The sequence below is a fragment of the Daphnia magna genome, linkage group LG2 (genome assembly GCF_020631705.1).
Source record: "Daphnia magna isolate NIES linkage group LG2, ASM2063170v1.1, whole genome shotgun sequence".
Classification (NCBI taxonomy): Eukaryota; Metazoa; Arthropoda; class Branchiopoda; order Diplostraca; family Daphniidae; genus Daphnia; species Daphnia magna.
Window position 1 is genome coordinate 8105532 of NC_059183.1, and position 26107 is coordinate 8131638.

Genomic DNA, 26107 nt, shown 5'->3' on the forward strand with positions numbered 1-26107 from the left:
GCTAAATGGATCACACGCGAAATCTCAAGAGTTTCCGTCTTAAAAGATTACGCCACAGGCTTCGCACGTTACGTCACCGTTAAATAACTTTAAAAATCCGATAAACAAATGAAAATTCATATCGAATTCCAACACGGACGTCATTTGCAACGGCAATGTTTTGATAGAGCAACCGGACCAGTCCGAATGCAACGAGCTGACTAAATGCATTCAACGAAGACTGCCGGCTGGTAAATGGCTGAAATAAAAAAAAAGGAAAAAAAAAGAGAGAAATAAAATAAAAATTTCTCTTCCTCGGCCGTTGGATGGACGGCGACGACGGAAGGCGGCCCGAACGGTATTTATTTTTTTTTAATCAGTAAGCGACACGGTTACCTTGACAACCCTAGCTAGAGGCTTACGTCACGATTTCTTCAAACTCCACCCCTTTTTCCTCGGTTGGGGCTACTATGGCTGTGGTAAAAGAGGGCGCTCTCTTTTAACACGGTCTAAATGTATTTGGTGTTTTTTCTTTTGTTTTCCTTTAGTTTACCTTTCCTAGTAATCCTAGCCCCTCGTTTTCAGGCACGCACAGATAAAACTGAGATTCGGTTTGATTTATTTTTATTATTAAATAATATACCTGGTCCGCAAAGTAAAATTCCACTACATTCGTTTTCCATTGCATTTCTAACTGACGGTTTCGTCGTCACACGGGAGACCGGATACGCGTACAAGGCTGTCTGATTCTTTACGCATAATTAAAGTGGAGGGGGGAGGGGCTTTTTTTTCGCTTTCCCTCTCTAGACGAACACGCACACAACGAAAAGTAAGACAACAAACAAGAAAACGACAAAAGAAAGACGACGGAGACAATGTCAATTGTGTCCGCTTGTCAAAAGTGGGTGGTAAAGAACCTGATGAATATGAAGAGACAAAACAAGTAACGAAAATTGAAATGTAAAGGGATTTAAAAAAAAACACGACAGGAAGCACCGTGCGCTCACGCTGGCGGCATTTTCACGAACTACGCATCAAAACGCTACTGGAATAAGGAACAAAATGTTTCTTCGCAATTGGTGGGACACTCTTATTTTTGTGTTACATTTTGGTTTGGTTTCACTAAAAAAAAAAACACAAAAAAAAACAAACATGAAACAACCTCATTACCAGCTCTAAATACATTATTGAATAAGAGGGTCATAGCTAAAAATCCTCTAACAATGGGTGATGGTACCGCCTTCGCGCTTTCTTTCCTCCGTGCAACTCCAATTGGAAAATTGAAAATCAACGATTTCGGGGTCAAATCAATCAACATTCACCGAACACAACGGAATTTCTACGGCATAGCCTAATTCCGGAAGAAACCCCCAAAAAAAAGAAAAACGTTGTTGGCAAACAGATACGGACGCGAGCCGATGGGCCCGAGTAAGAAAACAAGAACGCGAAGAATAACAAAATAAAAACCCGAGTAAACAAGCACAAAAAAACCGTATGATCCACGAATAGGTTTTCAAGGCCAGGTCGATCCACACACGTCTTCAGACTCTATGGCAAACCTCTCCACGATAAATTGCCCCCTTCCCCGCTTTCATTCTTACGTCCACAACAACTGACGATCGTTCGTGAATGTACACAAAAGATGTTTTTATAAAGAAAAAAAAAAAAAAAAAAGATTAAATAAAAATACCCTGGTAAGTCAGAAATCTTTAACTTGCACTTTCTTTTGGTACTCTGTCACGGGCATTATATAGGGGAGACTGGAATGGGATACCTGAAGCCCACGCTTTGATGAGACGGCGGAAACTCGAGTTGCGCCTGAGAGGAGAGGCGCCAAACCGGTCGTTGGGCGGTGGTTCCATTCTTGTTTAGCGCTATGTAAGCGAGCGTGTTTTGTTGTGCCAAACGAGGCGAAAGGGGAAGTCCACACGATCCTCGTACGCGACGTGACAACGATGATGAAGAGCGACAAAGATGACAACAACACACCGGTAATTATTACTCAGTTCGTCCACGGTTAAACGTGAACTAGTCCCTTTAACTTGAGATGACGTGTCTGGATTTTGCTAGTGCAACATCTCGACTCCATTCAGGTACGTGTAGGCGATTCTCGCTAAATAGACATCACATGTCTGACAGGAAAGGCGGGCAGAGAAGCACAAAATAAAAAAATAAAAAAACTCTTGACCACTGTCCTGTCAATTACTATCCCATTAACGTCGTCGCCGCCAACGCCACTATTCACTGATCTCATCAACAGACGATGTTGTTCGTCATCGTGAAAGGCGCAGAAAACATTCGCGGATGATGGACCCGATTAGTCTTTTCGATCCGTAGATGGTGCGCCGCCAGCGCATCATTCGCCGCATCTCTTCTCTCCTTTTTCTATCCTTCGCAACAACAACAACAACAACAAAAAATCCTAAGTAATTAGTTACTTCCGTTCCAACCAACCGACCGACAAGATTTTTCTTTTTTCTTCTTCTTCTTCTTCTTCCGTCAAACGTGTGGGGCGACTTGCGATGAGATGTTGATCGGATCCCATGTCGCTATCGACCAACGCCAACAACATCAGGTAGCTCTTAAAAAAAAACATGTATGATGGCGTAGGCACATGATAACAAATGCCACCTACGCACAAGGTGTACCATTGATCAGCTAGAGTCTCGGGAGAAAAGGAGGATCCTAATCGAACCCTTACACACACACACGCACACATCCAATATCGAGAAGAACACGGAGAAGACGGACTCTTCAACCGGCGTGGTGGACACACTCTTTGTTCAACCGTGTTGGATTTCCCTTTCACGGCACATGTACTACACACACACGGCAGAATAACAAACAAACACATAAAACGCACAACGAGCTCTAGATTAGCTAATTGCGTGAAGACAGCTGAATCGCGGCCAGCACTGGCACCAGTTTCGCTCCCAACTTTAATGATCGCCTCGGTTTAAAATTTGTAACAAGATTCTTGTCTAGTCAAAGTTCAACTATGTGCTTGCTCTTGTTTTGTTTTCACAGTTAACTGTGCCCTAACGGAACGAGTACCATGCGTGCAGCCCAACGGGCGTTCAATCCGCGACTGACTTGGAGGGACAACCCATCGTCGTCGTTTTCTGCCATAGAGAATGCATGTGTGTGTGTGTGTGCGGGTGTGTATGTGTGCGTGTGTCTAGAACGAGCGCTATTCATCTCCACAACTGGCTAAAAAAATTTCTCTCTTTTTCCAGTTGCTGTTTACCTACAACTTGTTTTCTTCCTTCCTTCACCCTCTCTCATTTTGGCATACGAAATTCTTTTCTTCTTGGCGGGCACGTTGCCCGTTCGTTACGCGTATGCAAATGTCACGCGTTGAAGAAGGCAGAAAGCAAACGGAGAAGAAAAACCTTTTGCTCTTTGCGCCTAAAAAAGAGGGCAAAAAAAAAACAGATAGGAAAAAAAAAAAAAAATTGCGGCGATGAATGCGGTTGTCTGATGGTTAGTGATGGCGACGACCACCACCGGTGACTGTGGCGGCAGCGCCCGAGATTGACTTCTTTCTTTAGTTTTCATTTTTTTCTTTCTCCGCCCTATTCATTTTATAGTTTTCTTTTCTTTCCTTTTTCGAAGTTTCTATTGAGGCCGTCCTTATTCCGAGTGCCCCAGCTGCATTAGCATTAGCGGATGGAGCGGGGGAAAAAAAAAGAAGAGACGCCCCGAATCGGCAGCAAGCGCAACTCCTTAACGGATAATATATTTAACAACGTCCGCCAAAACATTTCTGACTGATCTATTGGCTCGTCATTTCTCCAAGCTTCCACTTCCATATAACTAAGCGGCGACACCGGCAGAGAAAGAAAAAAAATTCACATCCTTCGTCCCGACGTGGAATTTAAAAAAAAAACGCAAAAGGAACATACTGGTAGCAGACGAACAGGTAAGCAACAATCTATTTACCCGTCTACCACATTAGTCCGCAACGCGCATCGCACGGGCGTTAACCGAAGATGAATTGGAGAAAACCCGAACATTTTTACCATCGGTGATAAAAAAAACAAAAACGTGAAGAATTTCGGAGGAAAATTTAAAGGAGGTCGTGAAATACAATTACTCGTCTAAAGAATGATGTGAACAACTTGGCACTGCCCATAATGGCGTGTTTTTCTCATCCGCTGATTTGTGTGACAGCCGGATGACGTCAAACAACAGCAGCTATAACGACGGCAGGAGAGAGGGAAAAAGAAGTGAAGAGATGATATGCACATCAGCGGTGAACTATTCGGATTGTATCCACGCACTCTGCCGCAGAGACATAGTTCTTTCGTCAATTTGAAACAGCGATTCAGACGTGACCACAATTATTCTTGAGCGCTTGTTAAAGCTTCTGTTTTGCTTTGTTTTTGGATCTGGCTGTCACGAGTGCAGTCTCTAATGATTGCTCTAAGCCAACCAGTAAAATAAATACGTCAAAAAGGAGAGGAAAAGAAAACAAAACATGAACGGCCAGAAATCAGATCTCCAGTTTTGATCTGGATTTCACGGTTGAGGTCTAAAGTTTTTTTGTTTTTTGTTCTCGTAACTTGCCAATCCAAAGAAAAACGCGACAAAAGAAAAATCGTGATACTTGTTTTTTTTTTTCTCCTCCCTTATTTTCAACAAATCCATTTCCTTCATCTTTTTGGGATGCGAGCCCAAGTCAAATGCGCCACAACGTTTCTTGTTGGCAGCCGTGTCGTGGAGATTTTCAACAGTTTTGCCACGGTAGAGAGCTTGGTAACGATCTCTCCATTATGAACAAATCTTTGGCCGGCAAGGAAAGGACAAAAAAAAAAGGGGGAAAAAAAAAAAAAACGACTGCTACGTAAATCGCCCGCTTGAATTGAAACTTGCCTTGCACACTCGAGATCCCTTCCCGGCGGGCCAGAAATCAATAACGCTGTGCTAGAAACAGATAGCAGCTGCGGGGATGTTTATCCATGGAAACACCATTGATTCGCAAAGAAGCGGTTAGAGGAAAGGGGCTTATGAAGTTTAAAAAAAAAGTTTTTCGCTTCCATTAAGATTTAAGAAGTAAAACTCGTGGGGGCAGGGGATCAATTAAGAAAATAATAATAAAAAAAAACCAAAAAAAAGGCTCTATAATCTTAAAACTATGGAAGACGGAGAGACCGTGTTTTTCTAGATCTGGTTGCAATACGAAAGATAAAAAAAAAAAAAAAAACGGGATAAACTCACCTGTTGACGATTCAGAATCCAACGATCCGGTGATTGACGCTTCCAGGGAATCGTCTGCACGTCGCAGATTTTTATCTCCTAGTCCTTGGCCATTGAATGGACACGTACGGAGAACAATACAGTTAAGCGTTACAACCTCGCTAGACAAATGTCGATTTCGTGTAATACCTTGGGTGGTCAACTTTCTCTTTAGTTCCCTTTCAGGACGAAAGCGATCGACAATCTTGCTGATGCGATCATTGCCGCGATCTTTGCGATGTAAAGCCCCGATGCAACTCTCTTCTATCACCTTGACGCATCCTTTATGAATGTTCATCTCACAATCTGAAAAAAAAAAGAGGGGGGAGGGAGAAAAGCAAATAGGGTATCATAGCTGTTGTATGCCGATATGGCGGTTGGCTCATCATTTATTACTTGTGCACTGGTATCCCTGAGGACTGGTGCCCCACAAGACGTTGCCGCAGTGATTGCATAGTGTCACGCTAAAATACTGGTGAGCCACAAAGTGATGGCCTTTGGCTGTCAGTTGCTGTCGGTCGGAAAACAAAAGGATGATGAGTCAGCAGCAGAAACAGAGGAGCTCAATAGAAATGCAATTTATTTTTATATATTTTTAAAGCCCTACCTTTTTATTTTTACTGAGGAATTTGGGTTTGATTGATTTTTCCTTAGCCACGAATGTGGGACACCGTTCGATCTGACTGGTGGCTTGTGGGCTCTTAACGTTAAAATTCTTTTGCAAAACCGTAGCCAACGAGGAGGCAATGGCCTGGTTTCGATCACTGGAATTCTCTAAATCCTCTCTGCAAGGTTGGCATAAGAATAACGGCCGTTAAGTAGCGTAATGGGTACCCACCCCCCAAAAAAAAACAGCCGGCTCCCACGAGATGAAATACTTACGCCAATAACTCTAGCCGAGGTAGGAGGAGGCTCTCTACGATCTTAACTTCCTTGGCCTTGTCGTGGATTGTTTCGTCTAGTATGGCGTCACTAGGACCAAACATGGTAGCCAAGCCGACGGTGCGCTTACTCAGAAACTCGGCTAAATGCCGTTTCAACTCCTCTTTGGCTTTCGATCTCGCTTTTAGAAACACCTGCAAATCAATAAAAGAAAGAAAATTCCGTGAATGCGACTAGAATTTGAGGGCAACCCTGAAACATTTCAATCGAGGCGGACCTTTCGGAGGATTTCTTCCTTGTCAATGTCTACTTGTAAGGCGTCATCAATTTCGTGCAAGACGTGCTCGTCGACGTTGTTCAATTTCAATGGCTGCGGTTGAAGGGAGAACATCAAAGTCAGCGATTACACATCAAAGAATGAAACCATAAAACGGGAATCGTACCGCATTAGGAACGAGGTAAGTTGAGTGAATCTCATAAGCCCACTTCTTCATGTCCTTGGCAGTGCCCTCTTTGTACACGTCCGTTATCAAATGGAAGAACTGCGTCCGCAATCAAAACACAAAATTCAATTTCACGTTAACGATGACGTCACCTATTTCAAAGTATCATACCAAGCTGGCGGGGTCGCAGTTAAGCATGACAAAATTCATGAAAACGGCCAAGTGTGCATTGTGCTGCCACAGTTTGGCCAAGGTTTTGAACACTCCGTGATCGTCGATCTGTCCCTGAAGACGGCAACAAAGGATATCAAACGATTAATTTTTGCACGTAACACACAAAACATTGATAGGGATATCGACTGCGAACCTTGACGGATTCGTGATCAGAAAATTCATCTTCTTCCATAGTAATAATATTCAACTGGGTTTCTTGTCCGGCATAAACGACTCCGGAAGGCGAGGTCGCTTGATGAACAGCTGGGAACGAGCTTGTCGCCGCCGTCTTGAGCGAAAGAAAGAAAATAGAAAGAAAATAAAAATAAAATAAAATAAAATAAAAAACAAAACACAATAAACAGTTGGCAGATGGCACAGCATTAAGAGAGACAGACTACAGCGGCCAACGTTGAGCTGGTGCTTCTGGGTAACAAATTACCTCGCTGCCATTCCCATCTTCGGCCAAAGGACTGACGGGTCGTCTGTAAGGCGGCGGAGGTGTGCCGGGAGGAGTGCCGTGCGTGGGAGAGTCCGTGTCTTTGCCACTGACACCACCGCCACCACGTCTGGTCGATAAATCCAACTCGCTAATGGAATCGGATGAACTAAAACGGCGAGCTGAATTCAGCAGTCACAAAATAAAAAAGGAAAAGAAAGAAAAGAAAAACGGAAAAAAGAGAAAGAAGTGGTTAAATTGGTATTCGCTTCAGAACCTCCTTGGTTTAATTTATGCTTTTACTGTCTGGTACGCTGGCGGCAACAGGCTGGACCGGGAAAGGAAACGGGCTTGACTTTGTGCGGTGATGTGAAGGCAGCGGGCTTGTACTCGGTCGGCCGGCCTGCAAACAGATCGACAAAGATAAATATCCAATAGCACGACTCGTGTGCTCCAAAAACAAAAACAAAACAAAACAAAAAACGATCAAGATAGAAAAAAAAAAAAGAAACAAGGCCATGGCGTTGAATTAGTCATGCACGTTGGTGAGCAAGCAGAGCAAGGCTCGTTCAAAAACCAATCAATAGAAACCACCCAGTTTTTTTGTTTTCTTTTCTTTTTAAATATTTAATTTCGAAATAATTGCCCAAAGTTGTAAACTGGAAGAAGATGGAAGCTTGAGGAAGGTTGAGTCAGGAGAAAGGATCGACTTACGCTGGACGAAGGAGGTTGGTTAGTAGGCGAATCACGCAGCAGAATTCGATGTTGTTCCTGATTACTGGCTCCGTTTACCGATGGGACTAGGTCCGGCATGGCTGTTGCGGAGGAGGACGACGAAGAGGAGGAAGAACAAGAGGAAGACGAGGCAGTGGAAGGGTTACGGGGCGGAAGCGGGGGTGGCGGTGACGAAGGTGTTTCGCAGGGCGTTGGGGCAGGGCTGGACAGAATCAACGGAGACGAATTGTGCGAAACCAGTGAGCGGTTACGGGCCGGCAATGGCGGTGGAACGTCGCATCCCAAATTGTCCCAACCACCACCTTCGACGGCACCAGGTGGTCGCTGGGATATCCTACTTCCACTGCCACTACTGCCAGAACGTCCCACTGAAACTCCTACTGGATAATGAGCTGATTGGGGTCGGTGGGCCGGCGACGGAGAGCGCTGGGCAGACGACAACTGGAGGGGTTTCGAGTATCGTAATAAAAGGGGTTTTTCGTCGTTGTGTTGTTAGGAAAAAGGGAAAAAAAACGAATAAAATAAACAAAGCAAGACACGCCATCAGTCATTATGTCATTAGTGTGCATCAACTAAAATAAGGTCATTAAATAATTTCATGGAATACGCCCAAACGGGCCAGTCTGTTGGGGAGGATTGGTTGCGTGGATTAGGGAAAAACACTGGAAAAGAACCGCAAGAAGAGCAAGTACTGTTTATGTACGGATCGTCTGCGACTGTGCGAGGAGAACGGGAGCGGATCAATCACCATTCGGAAGCAAAGTAAAAACCAAACAAATAACAACACAACTGCGTAAAAAAAAAGGGAGGGGGGTTCATATATATAATCAAATTGTTAAAACAAACTGCCTAGGAATTTCTCAAAACAATTAACTTTTCAGGAGGCAAAACAGTCACGATGCTGCTAGGCAAACCTTAAATTATTGTTTCCTCGAACACAAAAGTCGTAAACAAAAACAAGAACAAAAAAATGGAATACAGTACCAGTAATGGTTGACTTTCCGAGGTAGGCAAACCGAGTCGGTTTGCCATCTGGTTGTACTTTTGTTGCAGCTCACGGACGCGCTTTTCGGCGCTGGCCAACTCGATGGCCACCGCAGGGTTGTATCCGCGCGCCAAATCGCCTCGCTTCGTCTCCACAAACTGCGCTTCCTTCTCCAGCATCAACTTGAACGTGTTGAGACGCTCCAACTCGACGACTCGCTGTTGTTCGTGCTGTGCACAACAAACCAAAAATTCAGAAACAAAAAAAAAAACAAGCAAACAAACATAAAGATCGCATAGGCGGCGTATACGGTCTACAAGGCATCCGCTGCGGATACAATCGGTACAAGGTCTCCCTCGTTTTTCACACCAGCAACGTTATTCAACAAACAAACCAGTGTTCATCATCACAATGAAGGCTCTCTTCCGCAATAAGATAGCAAGAATTGTCATGCTCTTGTCATGTTTACCAAAACTTTTTCTGTCGCTTGCATGCTAGGGTTGGTTTTCACAGCGTTTGTACAACGCCATCCGTGTGTCTTGCAATTGCAAAACGTTAAGTCTAACAGACTCGTATTACGAGCTGAATAACAAAAGGACGACGACAAGCCGACACGCGTTCGGAGTTTGGCGTGGACCAAGGCCTTTCGTGTCACATTCTGGGCGTTACAGAAATATGGCATATCAAGGCAACATAATGTTTTCGTTCACGCCCAATCAAACGACTGCCCCTATCGGGTAGAAAACAAGTCGCAAAACAAAAAGAAATATTTCCACATTCCTGCGATCCGGTCGGGAAAAAAAAGCAACAAGTTTTGTGGCCCGTCACTGCGGGTCGCTCTAATCGCTATAGAAAAGTCAACCCACTACTACTCCAAGAACTAGAGGACTAGAGGAATGTACCAATCTTGACAACACGTAGGAAAACAAAAGGAAAGAAGGGAACAAAAGGGAGAAAGAGAAAAAACAAAACAAAAAGAAAGTCCATTTCAAAATGTGCGCATACCCCGACAGGCTGTGGACTAGTGATTCCTCCGCGCATCGAAGGCTGATGATGCAATCCTCTAGACGTTGGGGTTGTAGACGTCGTCATAATGGGAGGTGGCGGTGGAGGTGGCGGTGCCTGAGGGCCCAACGGACTCGATGACGGATGAAGTGAAGGCATGGCGTAGGGCGAGTTGTAGTGAGACGGGATGCCGGACCCGTTGCTTGATCCGTAGGCAGGCGATATCACAGTGAGAGCCACACTCGATCCGCCCGCTTCATCCATGAAATCATAACAACAGAACACACACACATACACAATCTGGTTAGATCGTTGAGACAACACACAAGATGGCAGCGTAGCCATGGGAATGCGCTGCAAATGTACAGTTAACCAGTGAGGCGGTGAAGAAAGAAAGAAAGAAAGGAAAAAAGGGAAAAACGAATAAAAGTTCTGAAAACAACGGAAGAGCGTTACACAACGTGTGCTTGCAACATGTTGCGTTCTTAACTGGTGTGCGTTGCGCGCTTTAAGGTTTTGGGATGTTGGCCAACGAGTAATTCTCTGCATTTCTTCGCAAGTGACAAACGGTGAGGGATATTTTCACAACGTACCATTTAATGACCTGAGGCACAGACACACGCACATTAAACCGGTCACAATGGTATCTCACAGCCGCTATCTAAAACGAGCGACACATTGACATTTATGGATCCAAATCCATTCGGGATATTTGCTCTTAACAGCCATGCAATACTTTTTTTTTTTCTAATAGGGAAATGGGCTTGTGTTCATTAAATAAAAAGCGCGACTCCCTTCTCTACGCACAAAAAAAAAAAGCCCTTAAACTTACCCGTTCGGATTGATTACGTATGCCAGAGTAGAAAGGCGGAGAGATACTATCTAGAATAAATACATAATTTTTGAAAAGAGAACCAGAAAATACAGGAATTGTCCAGCACTCCGACCGTAAGATTACATTCTAAGAAGACCTGATGAAGATGGATGAGATCCTCATTGGCCACATACGGACGTGACGGACAGCAGTATTGGAAAAAATAATAAATATATTCTTTCTTCTTCATTTAGTGCTTGAAATGTGGCGAGGAAGAAAATTCCCAAAACCTCAAGTGGGTCGATAGTTCTGCATCTCTATTTCTGGCCCTCGTCGCCGCCCGACTTCTACACCAGACGACGTCATTGACAGCATCAGAAGCACCAAAGGAGCGTCCCTCACTCCCATCTTCCTCCCACCAGAGAGATGAATGGCAATGCCTTCCATGGGCAGCTGCGGGAGGGCCGCAGGAGCAATACCCTCGACAATCGGCTATAGGGCGCACTCTCTTTCTTCCCTCCAAAAAAAAAAAAAGAAGAAGAAAAAGAAAAACAGCTGGCGGTGGCTGGGCGCCGTACACACAGTTTTCTTCTTCCATTTCTTTTCCCGATAACAAAATAAAGAGTCGGCCACCAAATAAATAGATAACATGTTCAAACGGGGACTTGACCGAACGTTCCCTACTTTCTTTTAACGGATCATTTTCAAATGTGACCAGCAGCTGTGAATAGATTCATTGGAATTTCAATTTCTTGAACCTATTGACCCTCCTTTTCTCGACGATGGTCGCCTCTGCCTGCCTAATTATTGGCAAGGTTGAAGAGGGGAAAAAAGGACCTGGCGACTATGGTCGGTTACTATCTTTTAGTGGCCTCCTCTCAAGAAGAAAAGATCCATCAACAAGCAGGTCTGCATTGTTATTTTTCCCTAGAAGTATCTTTTTTTTCTCTTTCTCAGCGATACTTCAAAAATACCTCGGAAAGTTATTTTATTAAAATTCAACTAAAAATAAGGGGGGGGATGGGAAAGAAAACATTCCATATTGAAGTACCGCCCTTTTTACCTCCCTTCCCGTCTGGAAAAGGTAAGGGCGTAGAAAAGGTGTGCCAATGAGAAGAAAAAAAAACGAAAGAGAAAAACAAAACAACAACGTACCTCTAATCAAATCGACGACCTCGTTGTGGTTCGACTGGGTCACCCACGATCCGTTAACCTATTCAACCACAAAATACATAGGTAATGGAGAAGAAAATGATTATTTACAGGACATAACTGAAAAATAAGCCGCTTGCATCTTTTCAAACATGAAAAAAAAAAATCAAACCGAGTCTAACTGAAAATACCTTGATAATAAAATCATCCTTAAAAATGCCAGCTCGCTCAGCGGCTCCGCCTAAGAACATAAAAAGGGGGTAAAGAAACCAAAGAAACCCAAAAAAAAATGACAACAACGAAAAACGACATCGATTTCTACCTATTATCATGCAAAAAAAAATACCAAATGAATAATGCAGAAACCATACGAGGGTAATAAATTTAAAAATAAAAAAACAAAAAAAACAACAACAAACAACGAGAAAGACAAAAAGATAAAATGTGTCACAGATAGCACCGTCAGCAAGAGACGACACCTGCAGAAAAAGGCGGAATGATAAACGGTATTTTGTCTCCTACCTTCGCGAACAGTTTGGACAAAGACGGGATTGTCTCCGGCCACGACGAAACCGAATCCCCGATCGTCTCGGTTGATGACCACCACCCGCGATTGCGGATTAGAATGGCTGGCGATATTACTACTGTTACTACTGCCGCTAATCAGACCGCCGTTGATTGACGACGTGCCGTATTGCGACGGAGAAGTGAACCACTGCAGCTGTGGCGCACCTCCTTGGAATCCGGACCAGTTCGGCTCGTTCAACCTGGGTAGAAAAAAGAAGACACACGTATAAATAAACTATTGATGTGGTAATCTCGTAATTGTTGCGTCACAGATTTATCTCAGATGAAAATTGAATGTCCGACATTTTCTTTCTCTAAAAAAAAAAAAAAAGAAGAGGGACAAAAAACAAAATATATCCACTTGGAAAAATAAAACAAATGCCGCTGTTCTAATAGCAATGACATCATCGCCAACCCCCTTCAAACCCGCTATCGGTTCCGCGGGAGTTTCCGGATGTACTCATTTATACATACACCGTGCCATTCCCACACACTGAATAAATAAATGAAAACGAAGAAGAAAAAAGAAAATCATACCAGCGTGCATGATTCGGCATTAAGATATTTCCTCGTTCTTTCTTTTCCCCTTCCCATCGTCGGATACAGCATTTGTTCATTATTTCTGATCCCGGACATCACAAAACGTTGATCGTGTTACTACCACCTCTGACTTTTATCACACCGAAACAATCTCGTATCGAAAACGATGGGGGGGGGGGCACAACAACAACAATTCTCAAATTCTTTTTCGATTCAAAGTTCAATTTTTCATTCGTTGATTGTTCGCACCTCCAAAGAAAAAGTCATAGACAAATATTTTTTTCTTTCAAATGATTCGACAAGCCACCGGTTCATTGTGTGGTCCTTCAGAGAAAAGGCAGTGGTGTGCATTGCAGGTGGCATTTTTAATTCTCCTCCCACCTTTATTCTTACACATTTTCTTTTTAACCAACGCGTTTACAAAAAGCAAAAGAGAAAATCCGCCATTTGTTTCTCGGGCCATGTCAGAAGACCTTGGAGCTCTTCGAAGGAGAAACCTGAGAGGGTGGCCACCCTCTTCGCTCTCTCCCTTTTCCTCTTCTTCTTGTTTAACCAGGGCCCCCCATTTTCCCAGTGTTCTGGACCGGACACGGAGGGCTTTTAAGATTTTTAAAACAAAATAAAGCATCCTCTTGCCTCCTCTCCCCATCGGGAAGGTATATACCCAGAAAAATAGAGGAGCAACCACAAAAAAGAGGAGCCAGAGAAGGGAAGCCTTGGCGTACACAAAACGGCCAACGCTACTGGCATACTTTTATAAACAAAAAAGAAAAGAAAAAACGCACAAATGTAAAAACAGGTCCATTCGTCGGGAATACTGACTGCTATCTCATAAGTATTCCACTCAAAACCGATGAGAATTGAGAAGATGTGTATGTGACGGGCGTGGTAGATTGGATAAGACTAGCGGTCGATTTTCACAGGAATTATCGGGCCATAAAGAGGTTTTTTTCCCGTCCATCTGCGTATGTATGTTGCGTCAGGGGAAAACAAGAGGAAAATCCATCATGGCACGCAACACATGAGGAACTTGCTCAACCCTTAAAACGACTAGCTCCGCCAGCTAACAACAGGAGGGAGAAAACGAAATTTCAAAGGGACATTAGTTCGGGTTCTCTGTGTTTTGAATCTCTCTCCACTCCCTTTTTGAAATTAAATGACGATGGACGTACTACTACAGTGCAGTCGATTTTAATGGAAATTCAACTCTGGGCTTTAACTTGCTTCACGAACGCTCCGTCACGTTCCGAGCCTTCCTTAAAACAAGGGCTGGACCTCGCTCTTTCCTTTTGATTTCAATCCCCCTCCTTCATCTTGTTGCTTCTCCAGCGAAATGTACGGTTAGTGTCGAGTGGGGTCGGTCGAGCACGCAAGTAGGAACACACAGAAGGGGGGGAGAGAGATAGAGAAACGGGAATTGAGATCACGTCATCGTACTAGAATCAGCCCTGCCCCCACCAACAGACAATTGGCACAACAGGAGACTGATCAGAATGCCTCAAATCCCTTGAAGCCCAACAAGCCTAACCATCGTGGCTCATAATCTCTTGCCACCATGATCAGAAGTATGTGGGCGTAAAAGCTGGGTGTGGATCTAATGCCTGATGCTATAAGCGCAGAGCTCAATTTCTCTTCATGGGTTCTTCAGCCTCTTGGTTACTTCCTGTTTACATATGATTCACCTCAAAACGATCTACAGTTCCTAAACAAAAGTAGAATACTAAGAAAATGAATGAAAGAATCTCACCTCTCTTCCAAACTGGTCAGCGTGTTATCCATACTTTCATCGAAATATCACTCATCCACAAGGCACTATGGTTGCACCCATAGCATGTAATAACACATTGACAAGTGTAGCGTAGTAGAAACAAATTCTTCACAAGAAGCAAAAAGTCTGGGACACTGCCAAAAGGCAATGACAAATGACACCGCGGGATCTATACAGCTCGCCAATATGCAAAGTGTCAAATGTGGAGTATGTCTAGAGAAGTGGAGAAAAGACAACACAAGCTGTTGAGGCACAACAAGATGATGAAGCAAAGTCAAGTCCAAACAAGGCGTTCTAATCCTGAGAGAATCGATGTTCTATACAACTTGTGGATCCAATCGATGAAGCAAAACTGTTCTTGATCTTTCTTGAGCTTCTTTTTTTCTTTTTTTTTGGTGTACGAGTGGTTGGCACACCGCCCCCGCTGCTGTGTTGTATATGCTTTGGGCGTCTACTGAAGAATAGAGTGGGAAGCCAGCAATATGGCCGCCAACACTTGTCAACAAGAAAACTCGACACAACACTTAGGCCACTAGAAAAGGCAAAGCAAGGCTAGAAAAAACTGTTTCTTAAAAAAACGTTCTTTAATTTTTCAAACGCAGTCACTACATATATTGCCATAGAATCACGTACAATCCGTTTTGACGATGCAGTCCCGAGCTTGCGACTGATGGTTGTATCGGTTGTATGCGAAAAAAATATTATAAAGCGACAACTGTGGAGGGGCACACAAATGCTGCTACCCTCTAACAAAGTTCCAAATTATTTCACACGATGGCGCTAGTTACCGACGCGCGTGCTGACGCGTCCTGCGGAAGACAGTTTAGCTTGACACATCCTATTACATGCATAATTGATATCAACCAAGAATTTGTAATTGTAATTTATGCACAAGCTAACTTTCCTTTCACAGGTACTACAATAGCTGCTATTAACTTCTACCCCATCTGTCAGTCTCTACTTAGTCGCCTCTATTTCATTTCTAGTTTTTATTTTTCCATACTTGTTGCGTCTCCCGCAATATAACCAAATCTCATATGGAGAATTCCTAAGCAAAAATGCAAAATTTACTTAACTTGGTATTTAAAGAATAAATAAATAATAGGATTTTAAAACCAACTTGTAATTTTCAAGTATCTGAACATTATCTTCATAAGAATACTGAGATTTGTCACAAATTTCACAAAAAATAGAGCGGATCCGAGGAAATAAGATGCGCTTCTTAAAAAAAGAAATCTGGGGCACTATTATCCTCAACTAAAAACGAAAAAAAGATTTAAAAAAAAACATAAAATCCTGGAAGTCGGTATGTTTGTCAGATGAATAAGCCAGACACAATGCAAATAACTCTAGCTATATAAATAAAGGATAACCAAACACATAACGGGAAATAAGCAAATATGAGGTTACCGAACAGCTGACGCGACACAAAGAAAAAAAAAAAATGGTCTTTACTATAAAACTGACCTAAAAAAATAATATGCATGCAGAAGCAGATGGTGTCTCTATTTTTCCAACCCCCCCAGAAAAGCTCAGCATGTCCTACAATCAGTATATGTGTCAAAAATTAATAATTAATTAATACGGCACCATCTGCTTTGTGAATTCGTACTCAAACTTACACGAACAGAATGATTTAAGCCTCCGTGTTCATTTTAAGTTTGTTAGATCCTTTATTCATATAGTGTTTTGTTAAGTCACACGATTAACATATAAATAACATGGATCAATCACATTAGAGCGTAATTTTGTGTGTTTTTTGTGTTTTTTTTGTGTGTGTGTGTAAGTGTAAGCTGCTGATACGATCATGTAGGAGATGTCAGGTCATCTAGGTAATTATGAACAGTGGTTAAACTAAATAAATAGGGCAAAAGGGGACAAAACGTCACATTTTCCGCAATAGTTTTCTTGATTATGTGGGGGGCGATTGGCTTGTTGGAAGGCGGCCTTGATCTTGGGCCATTTTCTGAAGATGAGCGTGATACTCGAAAGGTTCGCTGACAGCAATACTGGGAAGCCAGGACGCGTCGCTGGACGGATCTTCACCGTCATTAGAAGATGGGCCATTTGCAGTATTTGAACTGCTGGGTCTCTTTGCGAAGAAGACGGGCCTTATAGTCGATTTCTTTCCATTTGAAATCGGGATAGATTTCTTAGGAATGATTTTGAAAGCCGGATTAGTACCGCCACTAGACAATCTGACAGGTAAATAAGGGCTGAACTTCCAATCGGAATCGCGCTGCTGTTGCTCGTGCTTCTTAAGAAGGCTAGTGAAATATTTGCCTTCAATCGGTTTCAGTTCTCCATTGTGCAATGCATTGTACCCGAAGAACTTAACTTTGGAATGGCCCTGAGTAACAGTGTACATGGCTCCTTGAGGTGACATTTTCCCCACCTTGTAAAACGGTGTCGATGACTTGCCTTCGCCTTCTGATGCAGCCGATTGCGGTTTGATTGGCCGGACGCGGGGAATATTTTCTTCGTAAACGGACGTCTCGTGAATCTGAGATCCAGCTACGTGCTGGTCATCCGCAAGATTGGGTAAGCCAAGAGAAGCCGAAAAGATGCTGCTGCTATTCTCATCATTTTTGGCGACACGTATGGCCGGCGACTGCGACACTAGCGGTACATTGAATGCCAGTTCTGGTTGACGAGGATGATCTTGTGGCCTATTATTATAAGGAAACTTCCCAAAACTCGGCTGGAAATTGCCGTGAAGCTCGGGAATCGATGGTATTGCCGGTCTGGCGATCTCGTCATCTCGGCTCACTACCGTCGTTGTGGCGATTTGTTCTACGGGAATGGGGGGAATTGTTGTCCTCGGTATCGGCGGCGTTGTTGTTTGTATTTCTCTTTCATCTTGTATGGGTTTTATCGTTGACGAAATGGCTGGTCCGCTAAAAAAGCCCGTTATGATATCGGCTGAATCTGTGTTTTCTAACCAATGCCCATCATTTCCCGAATTGTTCTCGGACGTAGCCATTTTACTTCGGACAACTACTTCGGCGGTTTCTCCAGGAGATTGCTCTTGTTGGACCGGACTGATTCTTGTTTCATGTTGGGGATCTTGCCCTTTCTGAACTTGTTGCAAGTCATTTTCTTTTCTATCGTTATTAGGGAGAACATTAGGCGAGGTAAAGTCCCCTCCTTCATTTGATTGTGGAGCAGTTTCAGATGGTACTGGCTGGTATTGATTCCAAGAAAAATCTAGTTTCGGAGCAGGGACGATTTTTATGGGTTCTTTCTGCGTGATATGCACGTTCGCATCGGCAATCAAGTCCCCGTTAGGAGGAGGCAAAATGCCAACAACATAGTTCGAACGCGCATCCGGTTGATCTGTGGCCGTGACTCTTTCCGTGGCAGACGCTACTGACGGGAGTAGAAAGTTCAACGGGCTGATATCTTCGGAAGTGAAAGGGACGAATTGAATTGTTGTTCTCGTGGGACCCGTCGTCGGTGCGGTTAGCTGATACGTCCAATTGGACGGATAGAATGAGACAGCACCAGCGTTCGCTTTGCTCGGTAATCTCGACTGGGTCAGAAGGGCATTCTCTTTGATGAGGGAAGGTTTGATTGTGGGCTTTGGCAACAACTGGGGTAAATAACCTTGCGGAGGGGTGACCACTTTGACCTCGTGAATAACGCTAGTCGAACTACCGCTGCTCACTTCTGCGCCAATGTTAGGTGGTCTACCGTGAAGTTTCAGAAAGTTCTTGATGTTTTGCGTGCTGAAATAAGGAGTAGGTATCAGTTTGGGTAAATTAGGGTACAGGGTCATTACTAGGTCTAAAGCGCTCGAATGGGATTGGACAGGGGTTGTCGATTGATCATCTTTCGCTGTCTGATCGTCCTCATTGTCCTGGTCTTCTTCATCTGCGGTTCTATCTTCCTGTTCCTCTTCTACTTCCTCTTCTTCCTCGTCATCATCTTTTTTATTGTAAAATGCAGGTGGTGGGCTGAAAACCACTGGTGTAACTGGCTTGTTCTTGTTCACCAGAACAACACGAGTTCTAACAGGGAAAGATTGAATCTGTGGTTCTTTTCGCCGAAGCGGAATATAGATGGCTTTTTCTGAATCAGAGTAATATTTATGATCTTTCCTCGACACGGCTGGCAAGTAAAAGCTACCAGGTGGCAATGTGTAATCGTTCTTCTTAATAAAAATATCAGCTGAAGTGGAACGACTTTCCATTTCAAGCGCGTCCCTGATTTCGGTCCGCTCTTCCGCTTCTTTCTCCGCTTCTGTTTTCTTCTTTTCGTCTTCGACGACAGTTGTTGTCGAACTGACGAGACCAGGCGGATGAGAATAACCTATGCCCGATGTGGTTGTGGTTGATTCAATCCCACCCGTTGACGACATGACCCGGCCTATAATCACATCCGGTGACCCAGTTGAAACATAGTTACCACCGGCTCCCATCATTCCTGAAATCGGACTCTTTTTTCCCACCATAACTTCGTAGAAACCTTCGGGTGAAGCTGCCGTAAGAAAATGTAATCCTTCGTCTGCCTTAGGGACCGTGGAGGCCGTGGAAGTCGTGGAAGCCGTAGGGATAACTTCTGTAACTGTCGGCCGAGATATTGGGTAAGGCCCCGGATTGTACGGCCCATTGGAGGCCTGCCAACCGTCTGAGGCGTCATCACTGCGGGCCCATCTGTTCGTAGGACGATTCACGTTCAAACTGCTTCCGTGACTTATTAAGACGATAGAAACCCAGCACAACATTTGCATCGTAATAGCTGCTGCCATTACGAGACCTAAAATGGTTTAAAAATAGAAAAAAGAGAAAAAAGTACATCCGAAAAATATGTATACAGGGAGCCGTCTTCAGGCACGAACTTCGACGTAAAGATACAGGGTAATCGTGATAAGCAACTATAGTACACGCCATCACGAATGTCAAACCTTGAATTTTATTTTTATTTTTTTAACGATCATAACGGCCTGCAGTGTAAGCCGTACGGAAAATAACCGTTGACGACACTACGATTCTTTCGAGTCATTCGCTAATGGCTCCTGTTCGTTTTGGTTGTTCAACTCGGAAAAGCATTTTATGGCTACGGAAATGTACCTATAGAAAAAGTACAGTATAGAATACAAGTTGATATTTACCTGTGAGAATTTCAGTCCAAAAATTATAGTGTGGCAAAACTGCTAATCTTCTTGGAATCACCAATAGTGGTTATGTTTTTCAACTGTCGGTGATCGTTCAACTTTGAAAATCCATTATGGCCTTATCGAAAACAAAAAACACAATCACAGGGTTCTTGTCTAGTCGAGGGAGGCACTCAATTTGATCGCGTCCAAGTTGCGGTGGACTGGAACATTTCACGGTGGATTGCCTTTGTGTAACAAACCAATGGGACTTTTGTTTTTATTTTTACCTCAGTGCAATTTCAAGGCAAAATTGAAGTAAGCGATTATCGTCTCTGAACCAAAACTTTTTACGATTTCTCTGCGCACTCGTTGATAGTTCCGCAATGCAACACGTCAAGAAGAAGACTGAGGAACATTTTTGGAAGACCCCTCCTTTTTCGTTCGGGAAAAGAAAAGGTAAAAAGAAAGCACAACGACAATAACAACTGCATCAGGTAAAAAAAAAAAAAAAGAATGGGGGAGAAGTAGGTGTCTTCTCTTTTTTTTTCCGCCTGCTGTTGCTTCTTCTATTCATGGCGGGAACGACCGCAAGCCGAGCATGTAGTCTTATTCTAGGACTGCAGGTTAGTGGGCCTTTGTGAGACCTGGAGTTTAATGGGCTATGTTTAACGTACGTTCTACAGAGTCTAGTAGTAATAACACCACGAAGCCCAAGTAGCATATAGTGTCGCTCCTTCATTATATCCCACCATGATGAGCTCTTGTTTCGCACGGGTGTCGCGCTCTAGAGTGAATGTAATACCTGTGCACCACAGGTGAAATGCTTCTCACAAAGAACACATCAACAAAAAATAGCTTCGCAAAACCTTTGACTGACAACCAACAGGAAACGGGACAATATGGGCTCCACACTGTCTAAATTCTCGCAATTACCAGCATATTTTTTTCCAAAAAACTGGAATTTTTTACTTCCACGTGCCCTTTTCTTAAAGACGGTGGGAAAACAATTGCGTAAGGATACCCGTACGACGAGTCAACACGTCAATCGATCAACATTTGATTTGACGGGTCCATTTCTGTTCAACAGGCTGGGCAGAACAATACGGGTCCATTAAACTGGACCTTGGAAATTAGGCTAGCTTTGGTTTGGCAAAACGGTTGCTTGTGTAATATACTGCAGTGTCGTACACATCCACGTTTTCCACTCTGAACCGGATCCATTTAAAATTTTATTTTAATCAATAGCTATCACCAAGCTTTATCTTGACATAAGGCAGTGAAGAACTAAGCAACCAGTAAAAAAAAAAAACGCTTGAAACTGTGTCAGTAGACTACACAAAGAGTAGTTAAAGCAAATCCCTCCCGCGCATCTCTGCCGGCAAGGCTGGCTACGTACCGTTAGCTGGGACGCACGAATACTAAACCTAAACATAGCCCTAAATATCGTCGAGTTTTTTTTTTTTTCTGCACCAAACTGCATCATTTTTCTACAAGGCATGCCACTGACAAAACGACGATTTCCGCCGTTACTATTAATCGCTAAGAATATTTTGCAGAGAAATCCATTGAGCAAAACGTCCGTGATTCTTAAAGCTATGCGTAGTCTACCTCATCTTCGACCTATTTATCATTCTCTAAATCTCTTAGCATCGGTAATGTTGGTGTACGAAACACCACAAACACTTCACACGATTCAGCGCTCGATTTAATTTACTACTTTCCGAGTTTTTCTTGTAAGTTCTAACCTAGTTTTTGATTTTATAGCTGAAATCTCAACCGCTAAAGAGAAATAGACTTGAAAACGTTCTCAAGTGCCGCATGCGTTTCCTTTGTATTATTATACTATCGTCCGTTTCACAATTTCTCATTAAAAAAGGTAAAATACCACCGGGAAAATGTGCACGGCTGATGTGTTGCGCCACCGCTGGGGGTATGCTGGGGTTGGTAAAGTCCAACGGGAAAATGGACTTCATTGACACAGTAAAAAATATAACCCCCCCTGATGGAGTGTTTTGTTAGGCGTGCAAAGGACCCTCTTCTTTAATAGGTCTGCCAACACAATTTTATTACATTGCAATCGACATAAGAATGTAAATTCCAAAGTGGAAATTTATTGTGGATTGCATATCTTTTTTAGCATTTAGATCTTTTTGTTGTGCTTCGGTGGTTTCTTGGCTTGCCAGAAAAATAGAACATTAAATTCTTTCAATTTCAGCGATAATTATTACTATTGGCACCCGTACTTTTTTTCCCCAAAACGAAACGAATCAAACATTTTTCATTAAGTCTATGGCCATCGTTTAAACTTCATAATTGATCTCATTGACCTTGTTTGCCAAAAAGAGCCGCCAGGAAATGAAAATTTCAAATTTACCATTGCATGTGAGAATGAACAGTGAGAAGTAACAATTTACTATTGCATGTGAGAAGTAACAACCTTAAATGTTAAAACAGAAAAGGAGAAAAAAATGTAGAATAATTGCGATAAAACCAGGCCATATAATTGAGTCAGCCGGTTTCTTGTCTAGATATCAAGCATGGCAATTAATTATACGAGGCTCAGTCTCACTGTTTAGAATGGCATCAAACCTGAAACATAAGCGCACTTGATACTTTACTGGTTCAGTTCTCTAACTGCGTTGTGAATTATGGAAATTTGAACTAAGACCCTGTTTATACTTTAAAAGTCCATTTCCGTGCATGGCGCCCCAAGCAATCCAGTGAGACTCGTAGATATTGTATAGCAAGTGTCTGGTTTTTCTCAACTTCCTAGGGCGGATATATTCGTAATGACGCATGCCGATTTGTTTGCCTGACTAACGGATTTCCTTCGTGACAGCGAGTTTTTGATTTCACATGAGCTCCGTAAAAGTAAAGATTCGATGTTTTCTCTGTGCTTATTCAATCTGTGGAATCACATCCTCCAGCTGGCCCGGGATCCAGCAATCATTATTCATTACTGCGGACTGCGGATGAGGAAGCGGACAGGCCGGCCGGCCAGTCCTTTAACAAATTTAGTAGTTACTAGGTTCACTGCTCTTTCATGCCATTAGCAGTAGACAGATGTTAAGCACATTTGTAAACAACAGCCCTTCACCTAACTTAAAAGGGCTGCAAAATGCATGGTTTTAGGACGGCGACTGTTATTTTCCGTTCGAATATTGTTTGGCTGAGAATTCTGAATGGCGAGAAATCGATTTTCACGTCAACTACGTTTCTGAAAGAAGAGGATATTCCCGTCAAATTGTACAAAGTTGTGGATAAAAAAGCCCACAAGAGGAAACTGCAATTATTGAAATGGAATAAAACTAATTTGGCATTATTTGGACCAATCATTAAAGAAGATAAAAAAAAGTTAAAGGAAAACAACTCTCCAGTTGCCAAAGAAGAGAAAACAGCCTTTGAATCAGATGACTCGCTTCTACCTATTGGTCTGTGGAATGAATCGTCTGTTGAGTTGAAGCACAGCAAAACCAGTTTTTCAAACAACAATGTCAAGACAGCTCACAAAAATCATGTTCTAACAAAACAGAATGAGATCATCACAGTTCTGAAAGAACCTTCAAATAAAGTACAAGCTAAACAAGATCCAACTCACGAAAGGGTAAACCTTCAAAGTATTACACTTGCAGAAAATGTTCTACCTAGTGCACCATATTTTCAAAAAGATGATATTGTTCTTCCCTTCCCTATGGTTCTAAAAAAAGAATTTATACCTCCAGCTTCTAAAGACATTATAACAATAGCAAGTGCTAAAGTGGATGTACCAAGTGTAACACAAGTCTTGAATAAGACCATGTCAGACAAGAGTGAAATGATGCTGGCTTTGTGGCGAAAAAGAAAAATTGCTGAAATTGGAGAAGATGGCCTCAAAGAATTTATGAAAGGTCATTATTTTAACATAGCTTGTAGTGGTAGAAAAATATGGCAACTGCCTTACTTAGGAGTAATTTTAGTTGTCTATCTGTCTTACCAATCTTGTTTATCTATGCTGTCATTTCATATATTGTATCACATCTTAGAGGCTAAGCTGACTGGAAAGGAACTACACCTCAGTATTGAGACTTACCTTCGAGGAGTTGAATACAATTCAGTACGAGTTGAACCACGCATTTCTGGGCACTGGCTAAGTATGAAATCGATTTTGAATTCACTAGAAGATGTTCTCGTGCTAGAGAGTTACGTTGTGCACCAGCAATTAAAGTATAAGGGATTCGTGGATTGCGTCTGCAAGTACAAGTAAATACTTCTCGTTGGAGAAAAGAAACCCTTTCTGTTCTATTTGTTAAACATTTGACCATAAATTCTGTTATTTCAGGAATAATGTCGTAGTTATTGAGTGGAAAACGTCTCAGAGAACAAAATCCACGCTGGAAGATGCGTACGACGACCCCGTTCAAATTGCGGCCTATGTTAGTTTTCTGTTGGTTTACATTTTTATTGTGCATTTAGTTAAAATTCCTCTTTCTTCATTTAGATTGGTGCTTTGAATGCTGATGAAAAATATCCGTTTAAGGTATATAAAACTACAATCATCATACGTGCCTAGTGTTTGCTTGAATTTCACCACTAATTTGTTTCCTTCTAGCAGGTAGAAAACGCGTTGTTAGTCGTCGCATACCCGACGGGTAGACCTGCCGATGTTTTAACTTTGGACAGAGACAAGTGTGAATACTACTGGAATCAGTGGTTGAAGCGTTTGGAAGCATATAATGAGCTCAAAAGATCCGATGAAAAATCATGAACTTGACCGTAAAAGCCACTTCAAGTTATATTGGAAATTAGGAAGTATATTGTTTGAATTTACGCGTTATCTTTTGTAGCAAACTTGATCTCGAAAGGGGAAATAACTTATGGATGAGGCAGAAAGTTTCAGAAGTCAACACATTGTGTATTCAATTCATACAAGTACGAAATCGGCCAATCTGTATACATGAAAAAATCGTGTCCACCATTTGATAGTCTTTTCTTCCGATAATCGAGCCAAAAAAATCAGCAGAACATGTTACAAAAATTGCTCGCCGTGGCTATAAATTTCTTACGGTATATGAAGAATATTAAATCATTGCCCGTTTGTGATTGATCGATTATCGACTTAACACAGGAACTTTGGCATCTTGGGCTGATTAAATAGTCGGAAATGGTGACGAAATGAACGGGCAGCATTATCTTGAATTCAATGAAAAATATTTACAGCACAAACTTGTAAGAGGATTTTTGTACAACCTCGCGAGTCGAGAATCGAAAACACAAGATAAAGAGGTGACCGGAGTTCCTCTTTCATTTATTTACATTAGTGGCAAGGAAGTTGTGTGGTTGTGTTATGTGCCAAGCGCGTTGCGGAACATACCACGAAGAGCTTAATTCTTCCAAGTCACGAACCAATCTCAAAATTCGGAAGAAAAATAATTTCAAGTTTCTCTTTATAGCTCATAGACAACAATTGTTTTGACTGTCGTTACAAGATCAACGGCTCAAAACGTTTGCCATTGTCTTTTCTTTTCGGCATTCCGCGTTTAGACACCTTGACCCGCATTGTAAACTTTTCTCGACCGAGAAAAGTGAATAGACGTTCGCGCCCTGACACGCACGGCAAAGTACATGATATTAAAAAAAAAAAAATAATCTGGTTTGAGTAGCCTCTGCCATCTGCGTCATCATCAAGATCGTTGGAAGTCGTCGAAGAGGAAACAAGAGGCTGACTGGCGACGGCACACAACATGGTTCATCAGCAAAAATAAAGAACCAAAATCAAACAAAACTAACAAGGTTTTCAATGAAAAATGAACTGGTTAGCTTGCATATATATATATAAAGATTAAGGGCGAATGAAAAACGGTTTGAAACAAGGGAGAGGGAAAAAAAAAAAGGATTTGTTTACAATATGATGGGCAATTTCTGTGTTAAACGTGGGTTGCCAAAGTACCCGGTTTGAGCTGGGCTTTGTTTGACACGATATACTGAGAATGAGGAGACACGGCCGATGGAGGTGGTGTCCGTGCAGGAGCGACTTGAGGTGCTGGACCGCTCCTGACCGACCCGTATGTCGCCAAACCACCGTTCAAGTGGGGTGGCGGTAGCGACGTCGTCGAACTTCTTAAGTAGGGATTGCCGTAAGCGGCCGAGAAGCGCGGATCAATGCCCGTCATTGGTATAACCGTGTGAGGGTTGGTGGCATACAATGAGGCTTGACTGTTCGATACGCCGGCTGCACGAAAAAGAAAAACAAAGAATGGGCGTTTTACAAAA

At 42.7% G+C, this 26107-nt stretch overlaps 4 protein-coding genes across 15 annotated transcripts in view; 1 reads left to right on the forward strand and 3 right to left on the reverse strand.

Moving 5' to 3' along the window:
- The window catches only part of LOC116915602, a 39951-nt gene extending 24496 nt beyond the window's left edge, over positions 1–15455 (reverse strand). For 2 of the 4 annotated variants that reach the window (XM_045170063.1, XM_045170062.1), the window contains exons 1-18: positions 14740–15455; positions 12408–12652; positions 12077–12126; positions 11889–11946; positions 9920–10173; positions 8914–9144; positions 7909–8370; positions 7498–7597; positions 7198–7376; positions 6910–7044; positions 6714–6827; positions 6543–6641; positions 6377–6469; positions 6100–6293; positions 5825–6002; positions 5614–5728; positions 5368–5523; positions 5200–5283 (exon numbers count right to left, since the gene is read on the reverse strand). In XM_045170063.1, the coding sequence (XP_045025998.1) occupies positions 5200–5283; positions 5368–5523; positions 5614–5728; positions 5825–6002; positions 6100–6293; positions 6377–6469; positions 6543–6641; positions 6714–6827; positions 6910–7044; positions 7198–7376; positions 7498–7597; positions 7909–8370; positions 8914–9144; positions 9920–10173; positions 11889–11946; positions 12077–12126; positions 12408–12652; positions 14740–14771 (2779 nt within the window). In that variant the 5' untranslated portion in view covers positions 14772–15455. Of the gene's footprint in view, positions 1–5199; positions 5284–5367; positions 5524–5613; positions 5729–5824; positions 6003–6099; positions 6294–6376; positions 6470–6542; positions 6642–6713; positions 6828–6909; positions 7045–7197; positions 7377–7497; positions 7598–7908; positions 8371–8913; positions 9145–9919; positions 10174–10751; positions 10789–11888; positions 11947–12076; positions 12127–12407; positions 12653–14739 lie in introns of those variants that run through there. The other 2 variants (XM_045170064.1, XM_045170065.1) reach the window with 2 other exon arrangements.
- Positions 15456–16413: 958 nt separating this feature from the next.
- Positions 16414–19652, reverse strand: LOC116917467. The gene is made up of 2 exons (XM_032922934.2): positions 19577–19652; positions 16414–19518 (listed from the first exon to the last, which is right to left on the reverse strand). Exons 1-2 carry the CDS (start codon positions 19650–19652, stop codon positions 16673–16675), a joined length of 2922 nt encoding a protein of 973 aa, XP_032778825.2. The 3' UTR covers positions 16414–16672.
- A 3233-nt stretch (positions 19653–22885) lies between these two features.
- Positions 22886–24812, forward strand: LOC116915646 (mitochondrial genome maintenance exonuclease 1). 3 transcript variants are annotated; one of them, XM_032920786.2, is made up of 6 exons: positions 22886–23745; positions 23881–24097; positions 24177–24270; positions 24336–24374; positions 24447–24610; positions 24682–24812. In XM_032920786.2, the coding sequence occupies exons 1-5, from the start codon at positions 22977–22979 to the stop codon at positions 24600–24602; spliced, it is 1275 nt and encodes a 424-aa protein (XP_032776677.2). In that variant the 5' UTR covers positions 22886–22976; the 3' UTR covers positions 24603–24610; positions 24682–24812. The 3 variants fall into 3 exon arrangements, with proteins under 3 accessions (XP_032776677.2, XP_032776676.2, XP_032776678.2); XM_032920785.2 differs by having other exon boundaries at positions 24447–24812; XM_032920787.2 differs by having other exon boundaries at positions 22888–23745; positions 24450–24812.
- Positions 24729–26107, reverse strand: part of LOC116915612 (irregular chiasm C-roughest protein) — a 66883-nt gene continuing 65504 nt past the window's right edge. For all 7 annotated transcript variants that reach the window (XM_032920722.2, XM_032920725.2, XM_032920724.2 and 4 more), the window contains one exon: positions 24729–26066. In XM_032920722.2, coding sequence (XP_032776613.1) covers positions 25762–26066 — 305 coding nt within the window. In that variant the 3' untranslated portion in view covers positions 24729–25761. The remainder of the gene's footprint in view (positions 26067–26107) is intronic.